The sequence below is a fragment of the Octopus sinensis genome, unplaced genomic scaffold (genome assembly GCF_006345805.1).
Source record: "Octopus sinensis unplaced genomic scaffold, ASM634580v1 Contig14895, whole genome shotgun sequence".
Classification (NCBI taxonomy): domain Eukaryota; kingdom Metazoa; phylum Mollusca; class Cephalopoda; order Octopoda; family Octopodidae; genus Octopus; species Octopus sinensis.
In genome coordinates this window covers 1,450-27,084 of record NW_021833430.1, presented here as the reverse complement: position 1 = coordinate 27,084, position 25,635 = coordinate 1,450, and the positions used below count along the sequence as shown (strand labels likewise).

General features: G+C 39.7%; 1 protein-coding gene across 1 annotated transcript; it reads right to left on the bottom strand.

Moving 5' to 3' along the window:
- Window positions 1-2,227: 2,227 nt before the first annotated feature.
- Window positions 2,228-25,387, bottom strand: LOC115230204 (MTRF1L release factor glutamine methyltransferase-like). Its single transcript, XM_036499546.1, has 7 exons — window positions 25,267-25,387; window positions 20,138-20,260; window positions 13,635-13,749; window positions 9,099-9,201; window positions 6,122-6,217; window positions 3,702-3,815; window positions 2,228-2,307 (listed from the first exon to the last, which is right to left on the bottom strand). The coding sequence occupies exons 1-7, from the start codon at window positions 25,303-25,305 to the stop codon at window positions 2,256-2,258; spliced, it is 642 nt and encodes a 213-aa protein (XP_036355439.1). The 5' UTR covers window positions 25,306-25,387; the 3' UTR covers window positions 2,228-2,255.
- Window positions 25,388-25,635: the final 248 nt, after the last annotated feature.

Here is a 25,635-nt window from a genome sequence, read left to right as displayed (position 1 = left end):
ATCTTTAAAAGAATGGACATACACGCTAATTAATCCTCGACATCATGCTATTGTTTCTACCTACAAATTAAATGTCAAGTGGGAATATCTGATTATAGATCGGCTAAATCAGAAGATAATCTGCAATAAACAAAAAAACAAAAACAAATTATAAACCAAATCAGTTATAACTCAAACTAAAAAGCATTTTGAAATATTTTATTGAAAAATACTAATAAATACAAGCAGTGAGCATGCATGCGTGTGTGTGTATGTGTGTAAATAGGTGCAGGCATGGCTGTGTGGCAAGAAGTTTGCTTCCCAACCACATGATACAGGTTCAGTCCCACTGTGTGGCACTTTGAGTAAATGTCTTCTCCTACAGCCCTGGGCTGACCAAGGGCATGTGATTGGATTTGGTAAGCAGGAACTAAAATAAGTTCATTGTATATATATACAGGTACATATTTCTGTGTGTGTGTCTTTCTATTTATGTCTGTTCCCACCACCACTTGACAGCTGGTATTGGTTTGTTTATGTTCCTGTAACTTGGTGGTTCAGCAGAAGAAACTAAAAGAATAAGTACCAGGCTTCAACAAAATAAGTACTGGGGTTGATTCGTTCAAAGCAGTGCCCCAGCATGGCTCCAATCCAATGACTGAAACAAGTAAAAGAAAAGAGATATATTTGAGAAATTCCAATAAACACAAATCTATACCATTTATGGAACTTTACCTTTTGACCGACAGATTTAAAAAATAATTTTTTTTAACTAAACACTTTCAAACTTTGTATACTTGTAGAATGTGTCACATAAAACATCTTTTACTCTTGGTGTTGTTGAAAAAATTCTGTATTTTGGAAGTTATTTTTTGTTAAGGTTGTCATATTTCAGTAATTTCAACCAATCAATGACGTATATTCAGCTGAAACGTGGATGATGCCAGCGCCACCTGACTGAGGTCCATGTCAGTGACATGTAAAAAGCACCAACAAACCATGGCCATTTGCCAGCCTCGTCTGGCCCCTGTGCCGGTGGCACATAGAAAGCACCCACTACACTCTTGGAGTGGTTGGCGTTAGGAAGGGCATCCAGCTGTAGAAACACTGCCAGATCAGACTGGAGCCTGGCGCAGCCTCCTGGCTTCCCAGACCCCGGCCAAACCATCCAACCCATCACAGCAAGGAAAATGGATGTATAACGATGATGATAATGATGTGTTTATCATAATTTCTCTGACATTAGCTCAGTACATCATAACCAGTAATATTACTAAATACAGCAGTCAAATCATTGAAACCCTTATACTGGAAGCAGACAGAGTGATGATTATCTACATGGAGGTCTAAACTCGACAGTAGCTGTCACACATCTAATGATACATACAAGACATACTTTATATATACTGTATTTTAAGGAACCCTTTTTTGTCAATAATTAGGTTTAAGAAGTATGGGAGTTTCTTATACATGGATAGTATTATAATCCCTTACAAAACCATTTTTCAAAAATTAAAAAACCCCAAAATTAGGGGTTCCTTATACACATTAAAATATGGGAAATGTTAAAAAAATAATGAGAAATACATGGAAGAGCTTTGTATTATCTAAAGTTATTTATAGTCATTATAACATTACATTACAACAGATGATGTAAGAAACTCTTGATAAAGGCCCATTTTCGCATCACACAACACTGATCATATATCATTTATAGCATGCTGCGGGTTGCGGATCCGTGGAATAAGCTGCCGGACGAGATGGTGAAGATGCTGACGACCGCTCGGTTCAAAGTCTCCCTTGACCACAAGTGGCTTGAACTCTTTACATGAACACCACCCTGTACATAACTCCATGTCCCCCTACATGGCCTTGCTTTTTGCTTTTTGAGCCAAAAATTAACTAACTAATTAACTATGTATTGTAGTATAATAGTTGAGGCCAAACCTTATATGTAAGCTATTGTGATGTAACACTGGACAAGGTACATAACTCTTTATATTTAGCTCATCTCGAGTATTAAGCAGGTTGTACTTCTGCTTCAGGTAGAAAATCTATTTGAATATAAACCATTTCCTCAAAAAATAAAAAATAATAATAAAATAATGAAGTTAAATGAAAATAGGCTATATTTGATTTAGTTGCAGAGTCTAACCTAGAGAACAAGCTGGAAGAAAACTGAATTTTTGATTTACTAATTCATATTCATCACTGATTATGCTTTAATGTCTTGCCAATTAAATAAAGGAAGTTTTGAAATAAACCTGTTGTTTTGCTTAAGCTGGTCCTGAATCATCTTCAGTCCTCATAAAATGGAAGAAACGGTCTCTCAAAGAAATCAAAAATAATTTACAAGAGAAATTTCATAACAGCTGTTGTAATAAGTTTAAGTGTCAAGGTAAAAAATTATCTGAAACTGTATCATAATTAAGGATCAGTTAAAATAAGTGGTCAGTAAATGATGGACAAAATCTTAAACAAATAAATTAGTAGCCATCTTTGTTACAGCCATTTCTTTCAATGACTCAGGCTCCTGAAAAGGCTCTACTTTCCTCTAAAATTTCATAAGAGATCAGACAAGAATCTAAAAAGATGAAGTCTGGGTTAGGAGTGGCTGTGTGGTAAGTAGCTTGCTTACCAACCACATGGTTCCGGGTTCATTCCCACTGCATGGCACCTTGGGCAAGTGTCTTCTACTATAGCCTTGGGCTGACCAAAGCATTGTGAGTGGATTTGGTAGACGGAAACTGAAAGAAGCCTGTCATGTGTGTGTGTGTCTGTGTTTGTCCCCACCAACATCGCTTGACACCCAATGCTGGTGTGTTTACGTCCCCCATAACTTAGCAGTTCAGCAAAAGAGACCGATAGAATAAGTACTAGGTTTACAAAGAATAAGTCCTGGAGTCGATTTGCTCGACTAAAGGCAATGCTCCAGCATGGCTACAGTCAAATGACTGAAACAAGTAAAAGAGTAAAAGAGTATATTTCTGTTGAAATACACTACTTTTACATCAGTTAATTTTGAAAATAATGGAACATTTTGTAAAATAGCTTTCTCATAATTAAGCTGGTGTTTGGAATGTAAATTAACATGAAATTTTAATGGAAAGTTTTAAATTAGATTTCTTTGAAACAAGAAATTTATATCACAGGACTGGAGATAGTCTCAGGCAGGCTGGTATCAAAGGAGTTAACCCTTAACTCTTTAGTATTTAATCCAGCCATATCCAGCCCAAATATTCTGACTGTTTTATATTTAAACTGCCTTTATATTTAAAATGAAAGGCGGCAAGCTGGCAGAAACGTTAGCATGCCGGGCGAAATGCGTAGCCGTATTTCGTCTGCCGTTACGTTCTGAGTTCAAATTCCGTCGAGGTCGACTTTGCCTTTCATCCTTTCGGGGTCAATAAATTAAGTACCAGTTACGCACTGGGATCGATGTAATCGACTTAATCCGTTTGTCTGTCCTTGTTTGTTCCCTCTGTGTTTAGCCCCTTGTGGGTAGTAAAGAAATATATATTTAAACTGCCTAGATCCAGCCTCTTGCACCTACCCTACAATGTCATTCTAAAAATATACAAATACACCAATGAAATCTTGAAGCTATAGGACAATATGTGATTAAGTCAGAAGAATGTGAATAAAAAAGCAATACATTTGACAAAGAAATCTGAATGCGATAGGGTTAAAATAACAATTAAGAAAATAGAAAAATTACTAACTTTCCAGAGGAGTCAGGAAGTATATTGACAGTCCGTAAGCAGAGCTTTGTCTCTGATACAACCCACTTATATAGCTCTGATATGTGGCTACAGTCAACCTCAAGCCAAATTGATCTGAAAATAAAAGATTTTTAATAACATTAACCCTTTTGTTACTGTATTTATTTTGAGATGCTCTGTGTTTCTTTCAATTACTTTAACTATAACAAAGAATTTAGTAAAATAACTTAGTTATCATTCAGCTAGTGTTAGGAACATAAATTGTGACTAAGGTTTGGCGGAAGATTTTAATTCAAAACTTCTGAAAACAAGACATTTGTACTACAGAGCCAGAGGCGGTTTTGGCCGGGTTGGTAACGAAAGGGTCAAACTAATACAACACTTGAAAGAATGCTCTAGCAATAATTGGTTAATCATGGTTGTCTTCTATACTCAACTGCATGAGGTACAAAATTGTACAGCTTTGTTTTCAATGATTATGTGTCCGATAAGTGGTGTAGACCAAGGTTTTTCCCCCTTTTTTCCTGATGTCTACTGCAAGACACATTTTACTGTCCCCTAACCAGTCATCACCTTGCATAAAACCACTTACTGCAATATTATTCTCCCCATCAGTTGAGGGGTCTTGTCTCACAAGTTACTTGGTCACCTCACTGGTGCTGGTGCCACATAAAGAATCACCCAGTACACCTTGTAAAGGGGTTGACATTAGGAAGGACATCTGGTCACAGAAATATGTCAAATATGTCAAAAAAATATGTCAAAGAAATACGTCAAATATGTCAAAGCAGATTGTAGAGCTTGGTGCAGTCTTCTGGCTTACCAGTTCCTGTCAAACCATCCAAATGATGCCAGTATGGAATGTAAATGTTAAATCATCATCATCATTGTTTAACGTCCGCTTTCCATGCTAGCATGGGTTGGATGATTTGACTGAGGACTGGCAAACCAGATGGCTGCACCAGGCTCCAATCTTGATCTGGCAGAGTTTCTACAGCTGGATGCTCTTCCTAATGCCAACCACTCCGAAAGTGTAGTGGGTGCTTTTACGTGCCGCCGGCACGAGGGCCAGTCAGGCGGTACTGGCAACAGCCACGAAAAAATCGTGTTTTTCTTTTTTTAAGCCCTCCAATGGACACCCAAGGGAGATAGAAGTAGGGCAGATAAAAAACAACATGGATAAGATCCACAGAAACTGGGGAACTGGGAGAGGACAACACCTGGGGACAACTGCAATCTATTGCCAAAGATCAAAACAGATGGCAATCTCTTGCTGGTGCCCTATGTTCCATATAGGGTCAAAGGAACTATTAATGAATGAATACAAAAAAAAAAAAGCAAAACATTGCTTAACAGAATATTTATTAAATATAAGGCAGCGAGCTGGCAGAGACGTTAGCACGCAGGGCAAAATACTTAGTAGTATTTCGTCTGCCGTTACGTTCTGAGTTCAAATTTCGCTGAGGTCGACTTTGCCTTTCATCCTTTTGGAGTTGATAAATTAAATACCAGTTACGCACTGGGGTCGATGTAATCAACTTAATCTCCTTGTCTGTCCTTGTTTGTCCCCTCTATGTGGGCAATAAAGAAATAAGAATATTTATTAAATAGACATAGAAGAAGAGAAACAAGGATCTGTAGAACATGAGAATTCTCAAAATATCAATCTGCAACAGATTTCACAAACAAAAGATAAAATTCCAAAAACAATCACAAAAACTTTAACCTAACAGATGCATATATGGCTGCGTGCTTAAGAAGCCTGCTTTGCAACCATGTGGTTTTGGGTTCAGTCCCACTGTGCACCACCTTGGACAAGTGTCATCGACTATAGCCTTAGGATAACCAATGCTTTGCAAGTGAATTTGGTAGATGGAAACTGTGTGGAAGCCCATCATGTTTCCATCTACCAAATTCACTCACAAAAGTACTGGTCAGTCTAAGACTATAGAAGATGTCACTTGCTCCAGCATGATCGCAATCCAATGATTGAAACAAGTAAAAGATAAAAGAAGAGAGATGATACTAACCCTACTATAGCCTTAGGATAACCAATGCTTTGCAAGTGAATTTGGTAGATGGAAACTGTGTGGAAGCCCATCATGTTTCCATCTACCAAATTCACTCACAAAAGTACTGGTCAGTCTAAGACAATAGAAGATGTCACTTGCTCCAGCATGATCGCAATCCAATGACTGAAACAAGTAAAAGATAAAAGAAGAGAGATAATACTAACCAATGCTTTGCAAGTGAATTTGGTAGATGGAAACTGTGTGGAAGCCCATCATGTTTCCATCTACCAAATTCACTCACAAAAGTATTGGTCAGTCTGAGACTATAGAAGATGTCACTTGCTCCAGCATGATCGCAATCCAATGACTGAAACAGGTAAAAGATAAAAGAAGAGAGATGATACTGACCCTGAAGGAGACACCAGATGGCATGCTGTCTTTAAAACAGCTTTAATGAGATCCAATCCATCCTTTCCTCCACGTAGAGCTCGTTGGTCTTCGTAACTGACAAAAGGAAATAATTGTGCAATTAGAAAGAAAAGAACATATCTGCACTCTTTGTAGAATTAATGATATCAAGGAGTCTTGTATGTTTATTTCTGCATTTCATGAACTTCATAATATCAACTGGCACTCGAGCCCCATGCTAGTAGGGTGTTAAGAGCACCATCTGAGCGTGATTGTTGCCAGAGCGGCTATCTGGCTTCCGTGCCAGTGGCATGTAAAAGACACCATTCAAGCGTGATCGTTACCAGCATCGCCTTACTGGCACCTGTGCCGGTGGCATGTGTAAAAGATTCGAGCGAGGTTGTTGCCAGTACCGCCTGAGCAAGGTTGTTGCCAGTGCTGGTGGCACGTAAAAGCACCCACTACACTCTCGGAGTGGTTGGCGTTTGGAAGGGCATCCAGCAGTAGAAACTCTCTCAGATCAGATTGGAGCATGGTGCAGCCATCTGGTTCGCCAGCCCTCAGTCAAATCGTCCAACCCATGCTAGCATGGAAAGCAGACGTTAAACGATGATGATGATGTATATATCTCTTACCTTTTACTTGTTTCAGACCTGCAAGACGACTTGTGTAGATGAATGGCCAACATTGACCACAGAACCCTAGAAGTACTTCATCATCATTTTAACATCCACTTTTCCATGCTTGCATAGGTTAGACAAAGTTTTATTGAAACTTTATTGCCATTATCTACATCTTGCAGCTCCTACTGATAACAATTTTTCTTTTTCTTTCCACTCCACTTTTCCCATACTAAACGTGATCAGCCATGCAGATCTCTCTGCGGGAAGCAGCTCTGTTCCCTTCCCTCATAATAATTTCCGTGTCTCATAGCACGAATTCACACACACCTGCCAACTCCAGGGTTTGTAGTCCTGCAAACTGCATGACAACCTCGTTAGTACAGGTGGCACAAAACAAAAAGCACCCAGTTCATGCTGTAAAGTGGTAGGCATTAGGAAGGGCATCCAAGCCACAAAAGCCATGCTAAAGCAGACATTGGAGCTTGATGCAGTCTTTGGACACATCAAACCCTATCAAATCATCCAACCCATATCAGCATGGAACAGGAGTGCTAAATGATGATGATAATGACTCTCTTCATCATATATTAATGTTGCTGGTGTCAATACTGATCTAGTAATACTTTGATCAAACATATTCCTACATGAAACTCCTTTGATCAAACATGTTGCAGACATGAAACTCCTACATGTTTCTTTGTTTCCTTTTTGCTTCTATTGTTGCCTATTTGTAGAAATAGTGTACCTAGGATTAAATTATCCAATGTATTTTTAATTTTAATTTTAATTTTTCTTATTTCTAAGCATATTTTTTTTCAGACAGTGAGAAGCGACTTGAGGTAGATTTTGACAACTATCCCCCCACCTTTCTCTCTCTCTCTCTCTCTCTCCTCTCTCTCTCTCTCTCTCTCATATGATTCAATACATTATCCCTATTATCTATTTCTCTAAATTTGCACCAGTCAGATCAAAGCACAGAGGAAAGTCTGGAGGATATCCTAATCACCTCTGATGTGCTGCTCAATCATCAGAACTGGATGTAGGGGCTAAAAACCAATCAAGCCATCTAAGTAGCTGGTTTCCTCTGATGTTTTCCTCAAGGTAGCTGATGCCAGTGAGAGAACAAAACACAATTCCTTCAATTGATTGTTATAAAGAGTAAAGACCCCCTTCGGACATGAATGACCATGGGATTGCACCTAGAAAGTTCCCTTCTAAGACATAAGTCTGGGAAAGGTTGTTTATAGAAAACCAGCAGTTACCCATGCATACCAACCTCCCTTCTCCATGCCAACAATGTTACCCAAAGGGAAAGCAAAGGCCAATACGGCTTGGCACCAGTGACATCACGACTCATTTCTACGGCTGAGTGAACTGGAGCAACGTGAAATAAAGCAGCTTGCCCAAGAACACAACACGCAACCCAGTCCAGAAATCGAACTCACTACTCCATGATTGTGAGCCTGACACTCTAACCACTGAGCCATGCACCCTCAAATTGTTATGTATTCTTTTACTCATTTCAGTCATTTGACTGTGGCCATGCTGGATCACCGCCTTTATTCGAGTAAATAGACCCCAGGACTTATTCTTTGGAAGCCTAGTACTTATTCTATCGGTCTCTTTTGCCGAACCACAAAGTTATGGGGATGTAAACACACCTGCATCAGTTGTCAAGCGATGTTGGGGGGACAGACACAGACATACATATATATATTTATATACACATACATATACACGACGGGCTTCTTTCAGTTTCCGTCTACCAAATCCACTCACAAGGCTTTGGTCGGCCCGAGGCTATAGTAGAAGACACTTGCCCAAGATGCCACACAGTGGGACTGAACCTGGAACCATGTGGTTCATAAGCAAGCTACTTACCACACAGCTAATTTATTCATATGTTCTTCTGCTTCTTCTATTTTGTCTGCCGGTAACATGAGGCAGTCTGGAAAGCCTTTTCAGATATTTCTCTGCTGTGAGGAAGAGGAAGGGTACAATCAAGGGATGAATGGAATCCAACTGTGACCACCCATGCCTAAGGACATTCTCTTCAGAGATTCTGTCTCGTACATCAATGATATGTGAGATAAACTCTCAGATCAACTAGAAAATCAACGCAGTTACTAGTGTAGAATTCTGTCCCACCACGTTGCTCCAGTTCACTCGGCTGGCAAAAATGAGTAACGCCGCGATGGACTGCCTTCCCGTCCAGCTGGGGAACACATACGCCATTTAAACCGGGAAACCAGGCCCATGAGCCTGGCTAGGCTTTAAAAGGGCGCAAAAAAAAAAAAAATAATAATAATAATACAAAAACATTTAAGGAAGAAAATACTAATCAGTCAACTTACAATTTCACTTCTGGTAAAAGAGTTTTCATATCTTTATCGTTGATATAAGGTGGGTTACTGACAAGGAAGTCGAAGGGAGAGAACTCCTTCAATCTCTCTGCGCCTGCATAACAAAACAATGGGGAAATACAAGATTGGGAAAACTGGAACAAAACATTGCTTATTCTTGTATTCTTCTACTAGTTTGCATTGCACTGCGGCCATGCTGGAGCACAACCTTCAAACGTTTTTAGCCGGTCATATCTACCCGAATATTTATTTCTGTCCGGTATTAATTTGATCGATCTCTGTCTATAAAACTGCTAAATTACGTTTGGGTATAAGTGGAAGCAAATAATAATAATAATTTATTTCTTTATTGCCCACAGGGGGCTAAACACAGAGAGGACAAACAAGGACAGACAAACGGATTAAGTCGATTATATCTACCTCAGTGCGTAACTGGTACTTAATTTAATAATAATAATAATAATGGTTTCAAATTTTGCCACAAGGGCAGCAGTTTTGGGGGAGGGGATGAGTTGATTACATCGACCCCAGTGCTCACCTGGTACTTATTTTATCGACCCCAAAAGGATGAAAGGTAAAGTCAACCTTGGCAGAATTTTAACTCAGAACGTAATGACAGGCGAATTACTGCTAAGCATGTCGTCCAGCATGCAAACGATTCTGCCAGCTCACTGCCTTAGTAGTAATAATAATAATAATCCTTTCTTCTATAGGCACAAGGCCTGAAATTTGGGGAGAAGAGGCAGTCAATTACATTGACCCCAGTACTCAACTGGTACTTAATTTATCAACCCTGAAAAGATGAAAGGCAAAGTTGATTCAGCAGAATTTTAACTCAGAACGTAGTGACAGGCGAAATACTGCTACATATTTCGTCCGGTGCATAACGATTCTGCTTGCTCACTGTCGTAATAATAATAATAATAATAATAATAAACTTTTTGTATACAATGTTCCTGTGCAGTAAAACTTGTAAAAGTAAACAAGGAGACAGAAAACAATAGTAAGTCAAGTAACGAAAGTAAGCAACGAAAATTAAAAAGTTCATGCTCAGTAGGAGTGGCTGTGTGGTAAGTAGCTTGCTTACCAACCACATGGTTCTGGGTTAAGTCCCACTGCATGGCACCTTGGGCAAGTGTCTTTTCCTATAGCCTCGGTCCGACCAAAGCCTTGTGAGTGGATTTGGTAGGTGGAAACTGAAAGAAGCCCTCTAACCACCAAAGCTTTCCTCAATCCATCCATCCACACAAAATGAATTGAAACAAAGGCAGCGTATTTCAAGAGAAATTTGGTGACAAAAGGGTCAGTTGGTGAGAATCTAACAAAGGTGCGCGATGCTAAGACACTTTCAAAAATTGCCCAAAGAGCCGCACAGGGCGATCGAAACTAGGCCGATATGGTTTGCAAAAGTTGTGGGTTCTGTCCCTCCAAAAATTAGCAAAAAAGTCAGATAGAAATTGTGGAAAGCTTATCACATGTATGTATGTATGTGCGTGTGTGTGTGAGAGAGAGAGAGAGAGAGAGAGAGAGAGAGAGAGCATGAGAGAGAGAGAGAGAGAGAGATGAGAGAGAGAGAGAGAGCATGAGAGAGAGAGAGAGAGACATGAGAGAGCATGAGAGAGAGAGAGCATGAGAGAGTGAGAGCAAGAGAGAGCATGAGAGAGAGAGAGAGCATGAGAGAGAGAGAGAGCAAGAGAGAGAGAGCGTGTGTGTGTGTGTGTGTGTGTGTGTGTGTGTGTGTGTGTGTGCGCGCGCGCAAGTGAGACAGACAGGCATGCAGGCAGTCACAGAGTGTGTGGTCAAATCAACGCATCAAAAATATCTTGCGACAGTTATGTCTAAGTTGCCTCCCCTTATCGCCCCAGTTGCTTCCCCTAACAAGTAATGACTTCCGTCTTTTGGCGTGACTATAAATAAATATATAAATCTATATATATAAAACTCTAGTTGTGTGAGTGTCTGTCCCCTTCGATTTAGATGCCTAACTCCTCCCACATTTTGCAGTGCAGTTTAACCAAATTCGGGTATCTTATAGTCGTGATTCATATCGAGCCCGTCTGACTATTAGCGCGCGTCAACGATGAGTCTACGATTTTAAAAATAATTTAACATCATTTTTTATTCCATTTTAATGCATAAAATGCATCGTATGTCGATGGCGGCGGAGTTGGCGTCCACGCCCACAGCTGCACCTGTTTGCTTCTCCCCCTTCCCTCCCTCGTGAAGCTGTGGGGAAGGGAGTGTAAAGAAATCAACGTCGTAATGCGTTGTGAAGGAAACCAGCGTTCTTTTAGAACAACGACTTCATGGCTTGAAGACACCAAAACAAAAATGGCTAAGAAAGCCCGAATTTATAAGGGAAGTAACTCTCTAAAAATGCTTATATAGTTATTTCCCTTACAAACCCGAGCAACGCCAGGCGATACTGCTAGTATATATATAAATAAATAAATACGAGGCGATCTACTGAAGTAAATGTTAAAGTAAAACATTCGAAAACGGTACTGCAGCAGGCCACTAAATGAAACTAGAATAAGTATAGACAATTAAATATCGTTACTTCAGCCATTTTAACGTCCAAGTGTTTATGATTTTGATTATAAAACTTTCTTTCAACACACCTAAATCTTTACCTATAAATGCCGCTCTTTCAGGACCAATCCTTCCCTATATTCTTGTTGTTCTTCAGCCTCAGATTATCCCTTATTGAGCAGAGTTATGATCAAAGGCAGTCCAGTTTTGACCATCTGGTTTTTTTTATATATTTATATATTTATATATATATATATATATATATATATATATATATATAGGCGCAGGAGTGGCTGTGTGGTAAGTAGCTTGCTTACCAACCACATGGTTCCAGGTTCATTTCCACTGCATGGCACCTTGGGCAAGTGTCTTCTACTATAGCCTCGGGCTGACCATAGCCTTGTGAGTGGATTTGGTAGACGGAAACTGAAGGAAGCCCATCGCGTGTATGTATGTATGTGTATATATATATGTGTGTGTGTGTGTGTGTGTGTGTGTGTGTGTGTGTGTGTGTGTGTGTGTGTGTGTGTGTTGTGTGTGTGTGTGTGTGTGTGTGTGTGTGTGTGTGTGTGTGTGTGTGTGTGTGTGTTTGTCCCTCCAACATCGTTTGACAACCGATGCTGGTGTGTTTACGTCCCCATAACTTAGCGGTTCGGCAAAACAGACTGATAGAATAAGTACTAGGCTTACAAAGAATAAGTACTGGGGTCGATAGCTCAACTAAAGGCAGTGCTCCAGCATGGCCACAGTCAAATAACTGAAACAAGGTAGTTTATCACAGTCAATACAGTCTACATTATTTAATATGACCTTTCTTAGTTAAGACAATAAAACGTGATTAGAAGGATAATTGGATTGGATACTATTTTTAGCAAGTCAAACAACCCCCCTCAACCACCACTACATCCCAGAAAAGCTCCCTTTAGTAATGAAAGTTAGACACAGAAGTAAATGAATTAGAAATCCTGAATTTGAACCTGTTGTCTTTAGCTAAAAAAATAAAAAATATCAGAAATTCTAGTAGGATAAAATTTAAGACAGAGATGACATCCACTATCAGCTTTTGGTAAAGGTAGAACTGTATCAGTGACCAGGTTGCATGCAGATAGGTGTGACAAGTTTTGACACCAAATAATTGATAGTTTAAGTGAAGTTAACAGTGTCTGTGTGTGTTTTTGGATGGTTAACATGTGATTTTCTGTCTTCCATGCTGTAACTGTTTTAGCTTCTGTCAAAATAAAAAGAGAGGGAGGGGAGTAGAGGAGGGGAAGCAGAGGACAAGGAGGAGGGGAGAAGAGGAGGAAGAGGGGAGATGAGGACAAGGACGAAGGGAGATGAGAAATGGAAAAGAGGAAGAGATGAGGAGGAAGGAAAGGGGAGAGGGTAAGGAGGAGGGGAGATGATGAGGGGAGACGGTTAGGATGGGAGAAGAGGAGAGGAGAAAGAGAGAGGAAGAAGAGGGAATGGTGGAGACAGAGGCAGAAGCAGAGGAGGAGGGATAAGGGAAGGAGGAGGAAGAAGTAGAGAAGGAGGAAGAGGATAAAGAGGAAAAGGAAGAGGACAAAGAGGAGAAGGAAGAGGGCAAAGAGAAGGAAGAGGGCAAAGAGGAGGAGGAAGAGGATAAAGAGAAGGAAGAGGACAAAGAGAAGGAAGAGGGCAAAGAGGAGAAGGAAGAGGATAAAGAGAAGGAAGAGGACAAAGAGAAGGAAGAGGGCAAAGAGGAGAAGGAAGAGGACAAAGAGGAAGAAGAAAAGGACAAAGCAGAGGAGGACAAAGAGGACAAGGAAGAAGACAACGAAGCAGACAAGGAGGAAGAAGAGGATGAGGAGGATGACGATGACAAAGAAGAGGAGAACAGAAGAAGATTCAATCAATCAATCAATCAATCAATCAATCAATCAAAGTTACCACCACCACCACAACTACTACTACTGTCATTAGCATATTATTAGTCGCACTAGTAATAAGTAGTAAACTGAGAAACAAGATGTTTACCTTTGTTGATGTCATGCTCTATAATTTGGATTCGATCTGCAAGTTTGCATCGATGGGCATTTTCGTGGGTCAGATAGCGAGATTCTTTTGATATATCTGTAGCCACGCAATTCCACTGGAAACAGAATAAACAAAACCAGGCAAGTCCCACTGGTCGAGAAAGATTTTTTTTCATTATAAAGACATTGGCTTCATTGTTTTATTGCTCTACATCCACACATATCAAAGGTTAGCCCTGGCTCAGTCAGAATTCTTCTTTACAGCTTGATCAGTCTTCTTTCATTTTCTCGTTTTACTATCTATCTTTTATGATTGAAGTAAAAATGAGTTTTAAACCCTTGAGCATTCAGATTTTATTTTGTCAAACACAATGTTTATTTTACTCTTTCATTAGTTTTCCGTCATTTGACTACGGCCATGCTGCAGCACTGCCTTGAAGTGTTTTAGTCAAACAATTCGACCCCAGGACTTACTTTTAAGCCTAGTACTCATTCTATCAGTCTCTCTGCCGAACTGCTATGTTACAGGGATGTAAACACACCAACACCGGTTGTCAAGCAATGATAGTGGAACAAACAGATACAAAGACACTCACACACATATACATATACTATGGGCTTCTTTCCGTTTCTGTCTACCAAATCCACTCACAACACTCCTCCTTTTCGTCCCCTTTTTCCTCCATCATCTGCCAACCCACCCAGCCACTATTCTTGTGAAAGTTTTGGGGTAGAGTCTTCAGGTACCTCCTCTACAGGGTCCAATCAGAAGCAACCACCATTACACTTTTTCAGCTGGATTCTTAAATGTGACCAACTTAGACTATGGATATCATATCCAACCATCTCGTTTTTGATCTACCAGTTGGCTGAGTTTGAAGAATCTGTTTTGCGTTTCTTTCCCGCAACATTCTGATTGCATATCTATAGTAACAGAGCTGTGGCTCCTTAATACAGAGAGGCAGTGGCTTGACCTGGAGAGACATCCTGATCTCCAAGATACACACCCCGTCTAGTAACATTACTCCTGATATCCTTTGGGGGAACCACATTTTGGCCACTAGAAATAATAGTTAAATTAATGTTAACAGATAATCGGCACAGACATGGTCGTATGGTAAGAAGTTTGCTTCCCAACCACATGGTTCTGGGTTCAGTCCCACTGCATGGCACCTTAGGTGAATGTCTTCTACTATAGCCTCAAGCCTACTAAAGCCTTGCGAGTGGATTTGGTAGATGGAAATTGAAACAAGCTTGTTGTATATATATATACATGTGTGTGTGTGTGTGTGTGCGCGTGTCTTTGTGTCTGTGTTTGCCCCCCGCCCCCGCCCCATCACCACTTGACAACCAGTGCTGGTGTGTTTACATCCCAGTAACTTAGCAATTCAGCAAAAAGGGATGGATAGAATAAGTACCAGGCTTTAAAAAAGAAATAAGTATTGGGGTCAATTCATTTGACTAAAAACCCTTCAAGGTGGTGCTGTAGCATGGCCACAGTCAAATGACTGAAACAAGTAGAAGAATATAGCAACATCAGTGCCAAGCAGTGATTAGAAATAAACAACCTTTAGGTTAGTTAAAACATGTTTGCGACATATTTCGACTGCTAAAGGTAAATTCACTGCAGTTACCATGGAGAAATAATTCTTTCATATGGTAATAAAATGTGTAAAAACACTGTATTTGCCCAGGGCTTGCTCTATCAGATTCCTAGACAGCCATTCCTAGCTCTTTAGCCTTTCTCCATGGGAAATACCGAAGGAAAATAACCCTGGACAGATACAAATCTGTGGCTTTCCCTTAAAAAAAGAAAAACAGTCAACATCAGTGACTGAGTTGTGCTACTTAACCACCTGGTCAGGATACATATAGTATCATCATCATCATTGTTTGACCGTGGTCGAGACAATGGAATTTACTATGTTACGCCAGACTTCATGGTCCATCATAGCATTACGGAGGTCCTGCTGCTGGATGCCTGTATGCCTGAAGATTATATCAGAGTAGGAGAGTGTGCGCCCTCTGGTATTGCGAGCAGATGGCTTCCAGAGGAGAAGAGTAGAAATGACCTCGTTTTCAGCTCTACAACAATGTCCAGCAAACTGGACTCTTCTACCTTTCACAAGAGATGATACAGGTGGTAGTTTCCCATATATTTGTACTTTGGTTGGATGACGCTTCTACGAGACATATAGCAGTATCAGTGCCAAATAGAGATTATGAATAAACACAAACTTTAGGTAAGTTAAAATATGTTTGTGACATATTTTTTAACTGAAAATAATTATGTTGCAAGGAAAAAAATAATGCAGGTCAATGATGACTAATATTAGTTTTATTTCTCCCTGGAGTATAAAAGAAGACTAGACAGGTTTTAGGATTATTGTGACTTCCTCATGAAGCACAATCTTAAGTGTATTTGCCAAAGTAATGCTAAGAGAAAACTAATTAAATGTTCAAGATTGTACCTGTTGAGGCAAGTGAAATCAAAATCAATCAAAACCAAAATCAATTCGATGACTGGCATCCGTGCCAGCGGGGTGCAAAGAGCACCATACAAGTGCGATCATTGACAGAGCGACTAACTGGCTTCTGTGCCAGTGGCACATAAAAGGGCACTGTTCGAGTATGATCATTACCAGTGTCGCCTTACTGGCACTTGTGCATGTGTTAGTAGGGTGCAAATCCGAACATGATCGTTGCCAGAGCAGCCAACTGGCTTCCGTACCCGTGGCATGTAAAAGGCACCATTCGAGCGTGATCATTACCAACGTCGCTTCACTGGCACCTGTGCCGGTGGCACGTGTAAAAAAGATTCGAGCGAGGTCATTGCCAGTAACTGGCGCCCGTGCCGGTGGCACATAAAGAGCACCCACTACATTCTCAGAGTGGTTGGCGTTAGGAAGGGCATCCAGCTGTAGAAACTCTGCCAGATCAAGATTGGAGCCTGGGGCAGCCATCTGGTTCGCCAGCCCTCAGTCAAAATCGTCCAACCCATACTAGCATGGAAAGCGGATGTTAAACGATGATGATGATGATTGATGACTAATATTAGTTTTATTTCTCCCTGAAGTATAAAAGAAGACAAGACAGGTTTTAGGATTATTGTGACTTCCTCACAAAGCACAATCTTAAGTGTGTTTGCCAAAGTAATGATAAGAGATAACTAATTAATTGTTCGAGATTGTACACTGGTTAAGTAAATAACACCATTTACAGAATAAATAATTCCAAAATGTCAACCATCTGAAACACGTAAGTTAAATTAGTGCTAACATATTTAATAAAGAGAGCATTAGAAGACTCATCATCGTCATCATCATCATTGTTATAATGTCTACTTTTCCATGCTTGCATAGGTGAGACAGAATTCATTGAGCCACATTTGTTTTCCAAGCAAGACAATATTTTCTTTATGACACGTTTTGATAATAGGTTGAAAAATGAATTACAATGTTTGTATGATGGTCACATTCATTTAACAACTATGACACATCAAGACAAGGAGACACACACACACACACACACACACACACACACACACACACACACACACAACACACACACACACACACATACAATGGGCTTCTTTCAGATTCTATGTACCGAATTCACACAAAAGGCTTTAGTTAGCCTAGGACTATGAGTGGCTGTGTGATAAGTAGCTTGCTTATCAACCACATGGTTCTGGGTTCAGTTCCACTGCGTGGCACCTTGGGCAAGTGTCTTCTACTATAGCCTCGGGCTGACCAAAGCCTTGTGAGTGGATTTGGTAGACGGAAACTGAAAGAAGCCCGTCGTGTATGTGTATGTGTATATGTTTGTGTGTCTGTGCTTGTCCCCTCAACATCGCTTGACAACCAATGGTGGTGTGTTTACGTCCCCGTAACTTAGCGGTTCAGTAAAAAAGAAACTGATAGAATAAGTACTAGGCTTACAAAGAATAAGTCCTGGGGGCGATTTGCTCGACTAAAGGCGATGCTCCAGCATGGCCACAGTCAAATGACTGAAAGTAAAAGAGTAAAAGAGTAAAGACCCATTTCAATCACGAATGACCATGAGATTGCACCTAGAAAGTTACCCTCCTAGGCATTAGTCCAGGCAATGTTGTTAATGGAAGACCAGCAGTCGCCCATGCATACCAGCCTCCCCTCTCCATGCCACCAATATTATCCAAGGGAAAGGCAAAAGCTGATACAGCTTGGCACCAGTGATGTTGTAACTCATTTCTACAGCTGAGTGAACTGGAGCAACACAAAATAAAGTGTTTTGCTCAAGAACACAACACGCAGCCCAGTTCAGGAATCAAACTCACAACCTCATGATTGTGAGCCCAATGTTCTAAACCACTGAGCCATGTGCCCTCCTTTTAAGTATCTTTATATTACTATATGTGGAGGCACATGGCCTAGTGGTTAGAGCAGCAAACTCGCGGTTGAGGGATCGCGGGTTCGAATCTCAGATCATGTGATGTGTGTGTTTATGAGCAAAACACTTAAGCTCCACGCTGCTCCAGCAGAAGGTAATGTCGAACTTCTTATTTCTTTACTGCTCACAAGGAGCTACACACAGAGGGAACAAACAAGGACAGACAAATGGATTAAGTCGATCATATCGACCCCAGTGCATAACTGGTACATATTTAATCAACCCCGAAAGGATGAAAGGCAAAGTCGACCTCGGTGGAATTTGAACTCAGAATGTAGTGGACTTCTGCTTACTCTTTTGCCACAACTTTCCTCCTGCATCTAACAGCTCACCTGTGACGGACCGGCATCCCGTCCAGGTGGGGAACCTATATGTCAATGAAACTGGGAAACTGGCCCTTATGAGCCAGGCATGGCTCAAGAAGGAACAAACATACTACTATATAAATAACAGTAACTGTGGTTCTACCCTACCATAGCAAATAGCAGTAACAGTAGTACTATATTATTATAGTAGAAAACAGACTATAATACTATAGTAAATAACAGTAATAGTAGTGTTAAAATACTATAACAACTACAGCAACAGTCGTACTATATTATTATAGTAAGCAGTAGTAACACTATTACAATTGCATAGATACTACAGCTGTACTATATTAAACAGCAGTGACAGATAGACCAAGTGTCGATTTGATTCTGGGCCACATTGTTACACTTAGGCATTTAATCATTTTGGATTGCCTTATTTCCTTGTTGTTTAATCCCCCAAAGCAAACTTAATCAAACACATCCGAAAGATAGTGTTTCCCAGACTACACTAAACAATGTCTTCTTTCTTTTTATTTTAAGGATGCTTATTTTCTTTTTTCTTTTTTTTTTTTTTTTTTTTTTTGCAGGCCAATTGATCACATACAGTTTCTGCTGATATTTAGTGACCAACTGACAATAGTGCACCTACTGAAACTATGGTAGTCTGTATAAGGGATGGGGGGGGGGCAGAATAGAAGTTAATGTATGGTACAGTTGTTTCTTTTATCTATGTATGATAGGTTATGTTGATGACTACAGCAGGGACAGGATAAGATGGATTGACTCAAGGGGTTCACTGAAGAGGCATAACAACTAATACAGTTTTGGTGTGTGTGTGTGTGTGTGTGTGTGTGTGTGTGTGCGCGTGTGCGTGCGTGCATGCCCTTAATATAAATAAATATATTTAAAGGGAATTATAATTTTTCCCTTATGAGTTTTTTTCACGCTGACTACTTGATAAATTCTTATAAGGATTTTATCCTATTTTAAATTTTATATATATATATATATATATATATATATACATATATATATATATATACATATATATATATATACATATATATATACATATATATAGGCGCATGGCTGAAGGCGAAGGTGAAGGTGAAGGTGAAGGCGCATGGCTCAGTGGTTAGAGTGTCGAGCTTACGATCGTGAGGTTGTGAGCTCGAATCCCGGACCGGGCTGCGTGTTGTGTTCTTGAGCAAGACACTTTATTTCACGTTGCTCCAGTTCACTCAGCTGTAGAAATGAGTTGCGACGTCACAGGTGCCAAGCTGTATCGGCCCTTGCCTTTCCCTTGGATGACATCGGCAGCGTGGAGAGAGGAGGCCGGTATGCATGGGCGACTACTGGTCTTCCATAAAACAACCTTGCCCAGACTTGTGCCTCAGAGGGTAACTCTCTAGGTGCAAACCCATGGTCACTCATGACCGAAGGGGGTCTTTACCCTTACATATATATATGTGTGGGGAGTTCAAAATTCACAACAGCTGTTTCAGCAGCATTTAGATTATGTATTCTTAGATTACATCATTGCAAAAATTTGCCATCATCAGGTAAATTTTTAAACAAATGAAAAAATAAGGTAGAAAAAGAAGTTGACTTACCAATTACATAGTGGAAAGAGTGAAGTTTTTATAAGATTTTTAGATCTTTAGATTGAAAAATACTAACAGAATTAGATACACTTATATATATTATGTACATACTACACACCCACAGCCACCACCACCACCATCACAAGCTCCTTAGTTACCTGAGTGAGTTTATGCAGCAAGGCCAAACTCAGACTACCAGAACCACAACCAATTTCCAAAAATCTGCCTTTCGTTTCTTTTTTTTCTGCATCCAAGAAGCTCAAAATATGGCCAACAAGTTGCTGAAAGATGAAAGATGAGAAATAACTCAATTGTATGAATTAACCATTTTGATATAAATATAAAACTTAGATAAGTTTCGACGAAAGATTGGTCCAGGCCATGTCTAACTTAATACTCATTTTACTTGTTTCAGTCATTTGACTGCGGCCATGCTGGAGCACCGTCTTTAGTCGAGAAAATCGACCCCAGCACTTATTCTTTCTAAGCCTAGTATTTATTCTATCGGATCTCTTTTGCCGAACCGCTAAGTGACGGTGACATAAACACACCAGCATCGGTCGTCAAGCGATGTTGGGGGGACAAACACAGATACGTACACACACACATACTTATATATATATATACATATATATGACAGGCTTCTTTCAGTTTCTGTCTACCAAATCCACTCACAAGGCTTTGGTCGGCCCGAGGCTATAGTAGAAGACACTTGCCCAAGGTGCCACGCAGTGGGACTGAACCCGGAACCATGTGGTTCGTAAGCAAGCTACTTAGTACACAGCCACTCCTATGCCTACAGCACCACCTGATAGGATTATCTAAATCCTTTTTATGTCAAGTTTTGTGTTATTATGGTCCATTCAAGTTGTGAGTTCTTGTTGAGTGAGTTGTATCCGGGTATGGGTGGCTTACCTGGTATTCCTAGAAGAAATTTGTCCAGACTCTATTTAAAGGTGATGGGATCCTTTTCCTCTTTGATCAGTTTTGGGACAATGTTAAACAGGGCAGGGCCTGTTGAGGAAAAGAAATTGTATCACAGTGTACCTATATGTTGTGATCCTGAATTGGGCAGGGGACGTATGGCCCGTGGTCCCAGCCTTAGATGAGCCTTGAAGCTAATGTTCAGGTCGTTTGGGCAATGCTGGCAGTATATTCTGCACAACATGCAAATTAAAACCTTCCATAAACCTTTCATATTAATTTATGTTCCAAATAACAGCTTAATATTGACAAAGCTATTTTACTAATTTCTTCATTATTTTCAAAAATTATTGAAACAAAGCCAGAGTATCTTAACAAAAATATGGTAACGAGTTAACCTGCAGCATAAATGATAGGTGACACTGAGACCAACAACCAAACTGTTGGTAATATTGATTTCAAATTTTGGCACAAGGCCTGCAATTTCAGTGGGGGGGGGGTGCAGTAAGCTGATTATACCAACTCCAGTGCTCAACTGATACTTATTTTATCAACCCCAAAAGACTGAAAGGCAAAATCAACTTTAGCAGAATTTGAACTCAGAACACAAAGGTAGACAGAATGCCGCTAAGCATTTTGCCCAAGGTGCTAATGATTCTTCCAGCTCACTGCCTTAACTGTTGATAATACTGATTTCAAATTTTGGCACAAGGCCAGCAATGTTAGGGTAGGGGATAAGTTGATTACATCGACTCCAGTGCTCAAGTGGTACTCATTTTATCAACTCTAAAAGGATGAAAGGCAAAGTTGACCTCAACAGAATTTGAACTCATCATATAAATATATGAAATGTTGCTAAGCATTTTGCCTGGTGTGCTCACAATTCTTTTCTACTCTAGGCACAGGGCCTGAAATTTTGGGGGGAGGGGGCTAGTCGATTAGATTGACCCCAATATGCAACTGGTACTTAATTTATCAACCCCGAAAGGATGACAAGCAAAGTCAACCTCAGCGAAATTTGAACTCAGACAAAATACCTATTTCTATTTCTTTACGACCCACAAGGGGCAACACAGAGAAGACAAACAAGGACAAACGGATTAAGTCGATTATATCAACCCCAGTGCGTAACTGGTACTTATATAATCGACTCCGAAAGGATGAAAGGCAAAGTCAACCTCAGTGGAATTTGAACCCAGAACGTAGCGACAGACAAAATACCTATTTCTTTATTACCCACAAGGGGCTAAACACAGAGGGGACAAACAAGGACAGACATAGGTATTAAGTCGATTACATCGACTCCAGTGCGTAACTGGTACTTAATTTATCGACTCCGAAAGGATGAAAGGCAAAGTCAACCTCAGTGGAATTTGAACCCAGAACGTAGCGACAGACAAAATACCACTAAGCATTTCACCCAGCATACTCACAATTCTGCCAGCTTGCCACCTTGAATTGATTGCTAATATTAAGATCTATAACAAAAGCTGATGGAGATAGTATAATCTATAGTGTAGTCACATCATGCACAGCATTATTCTGCTGGTCACATGTTTTCAAGTTTCACATATTTATTTAACAACTATTAGATACAACTATTAGATAACAACTATTAGATAGCAAAAATTAGATACACAATGGAACAAAATCGAAGATATAATCAAAATTCTTAACATGTTGAAACAAGTTCATGTGATATGAATTAAACAAGTTGAACTGCTATTCAATATTTTCAGGACACTAAGATAGCAAGCTGGTAGAGTCATTAGCATGCCAGGCAAAATACTTAAAAGCATTTTATCCATCTTTACGTTCTGAGTTCAAATTCTGCTTAGGTTAACTTTGCTTTTCATCCTTTTGGAGTCAATAAAATGAGTACCAGTTGTGCACGGGGATCAATATAGTCAGCTTACTCTCCTCTCTTGAAATTTCTGGCCTTGTCTCAAAATTTGAAATTAATATTAATGGGGACGCCAAAACATCTAAAATTTTAGCCTTTTCTACATTTGCTTTTTGAGGCCTCTTAATCCTAGACTTTGGTTTCATGTTTGGAAGTTTTCTCTAATTCTTTGTAACATTCAGCTATGAGAACCAAGTCACAAGCATTCAAAAGTTTCTATGGACAGCCAGTCTTAAACTCTTGTTATGGACTGAGAATCAAATGTATAGCATAACTAAAGTGTGTGCCATGCAGGGCAGCCCTTTCATTTGTCTCCCACTCCTTTTATGCTTATACTTCTTTTTTTTTTTTCTTTGTGCCTTTAGCCCTCCAATGCAGAGTATAGGCCACTTATAGTTGAATTCTATGTCATATAATTTTTGGCTTCTGCACTTATACTCTACCATGAACATCCCTCTTTCTCTAGTTCCTTTTGTGTTGATCTCCGCCACAAGTTCTTAGGCCTACCTCTCCATCTATATCCATCCGGTTTCCACTGTAAAGCACTTTTCGCTACATTCAGTGTTTCTTTTCTAATTGTGCTACCAATCCACTTCCACTTTTTCTTAAATATCTGCTCCCTAATCGAAACTTGATTTGTTCTTTGCCATAGCTCCATATTGCTTATGTGTTTGGGCCATCTAATTTTAAGTATACTACGCAAGCATCTGTTGATGAATGATTGTATTTGCTTATTTGACTAAACTGTTGTTCTCCATGTCTCATCCCCATACAATAACACTGCTTTTACGCTATATATATGCTTATACAGCAGACCCAAAATTGCCACCCCCATAAAAACATTATCAGAGGCAGACTGCCTCCATTGCTTCATCCCAGACCCAATTATGCTACTTAATCAAATTTTAGTGACCATCTTTCCCTCACTGAACTCATTTTGCTGATAGTATCTTTGTACATGGCATGCACAAGCTTCCAAATCTACACCTAGTTTTCTCAACCACCACCAAACTATTGAATGGGACAACCTGTGAGAGACCACCTTTAGATCAGCAAATGCTAACTACAGTAGCTTGTTTTAGCTAAGAACTCCCATAGTTAGCTGCATCACTAGAAGAGCACTGGTGATACTCACTCCAGGCAGAAACCCAAACTGCATTTCATCTAAATTAATACTCTTTCTAATCAGTTATTTTCACAACTTAACCCCTACAAGTTCGATGCTTCTTTAGTTGATTCTTTCCACAAATGTTTGTATGTATGTTTCTCATGCCTTACTAACTACTTCAAAATGGTGCATCATTGTGTGTGTGTGGGGAGGTGAACTATTTTCATTTTCAGACTCCCCATATCTCAAAGCATATAATACTACACTTTTCATGGAAAACTGGGGAGGCTGGAACACTCAGAAATTCACCGACCTCAGTGTGGGGGAGGGGGTGCATGGCCTAGTTTCCTAGTCACCTTTCGCCACTGTATGACACCTCCTTATCCTACCTGTCTGACTGTAAGTAATAAGCACTAAGCACATGTCCTACATCAGCAAATATTTTCAGCGTTTGGTGTCTATCTCTGATAGTCCAGCTACTTTGTTTGTCTTCTTCATATCCTTTATCATATTTTCAACCATAGCATTAAACCTAATTCTTACTTCTGGAAACCAAACAGTATTCTCAGTGTGAGCACTGGTTTATGAGGAAACTCACTGGGAGATAGAAAGAGTAGATATTTATAGAGTTCTATAGAAGAAATTTTACAAACTAAGAAAAAAAAAGTGGAAATTGTTAAGCTAGAAAATACAATAGAGTCATACATACATTCACTTCATTAGTTATATAACTAAATAAAGCAGGAGTGGCTGTGTGGTAAGTAGCTTGCTTTCCAACCACATGGTTCCGGGTTCAGTCCCACTGTGTGGTACCTTGGGCAAGCGTCTTCTATTATAGCCTCGGGCTGACCAAAGCCTTGTGAGTGGATTTGATAGACGGAAACTGAAAGAAGCCCGCCGCATATATGTATGTATGTATATATATATTTATGTGTGTGTATATGTTTGTGTGTCTGTGTTTGTTCCCCCAACATCGCTTGACAACCGATGCTGCTGTGTTTACGTCACTGTAACTTAGCGGTTCGGCAAAAGAGACCGATAGAATAAGTACTAGGCTTACAAAGAATAAGTCCTGGGGTTGATTTGCTCGACTAAAAGGTTGTGCTCCAGCATGGCCACAGTCAAATGACTGAAACAAGAAAGAGAGTTAAAAAACAAAAAGAGTACTGTAAACATTGTATAGTAAAAACAAAATGCAAAAGAGCTATAAAGGTCAAGCTTTAAGCAGTAACCTACATTAGAATATTTAAATATTTATAATGGTTAGTTGAATATCGTTTCTATTATAGAGGCTATAAATAAAACTTGTTAAATAGGCTAAAAGGTTAAAGACAAAAAAAAAGGAGTAGAACCTCAGTTTCTGGTCTTGGGATAAAAACTGGGGGCTGCATCTTTAAAGTTAGGTCGCAGAAATCCCATTCTCCAATAATGTATTGCAATGGAATTCTGAAATAGAGAGGAAAAAGGCAAGTTATAGATTTATTTTTACAGTCACAAAACCATTTCTGAGAATGAAAGAACATTAGCAAACATATTCTTTAAAGTAATTAAAATATAGTTAGTCATTAAGGTAATATCTTATTCCACTACATAATCATTTCTAGTTCGAGGTAATCCATACTGGAGAAGTGTTGTTATACCAAGGCTCCTGTAACTCAAACGACTTTTAGGCTTGTATTGAAGTCAGAAAAGGTTGGTAGTGGGGAGTAGCAGAGGTTGTT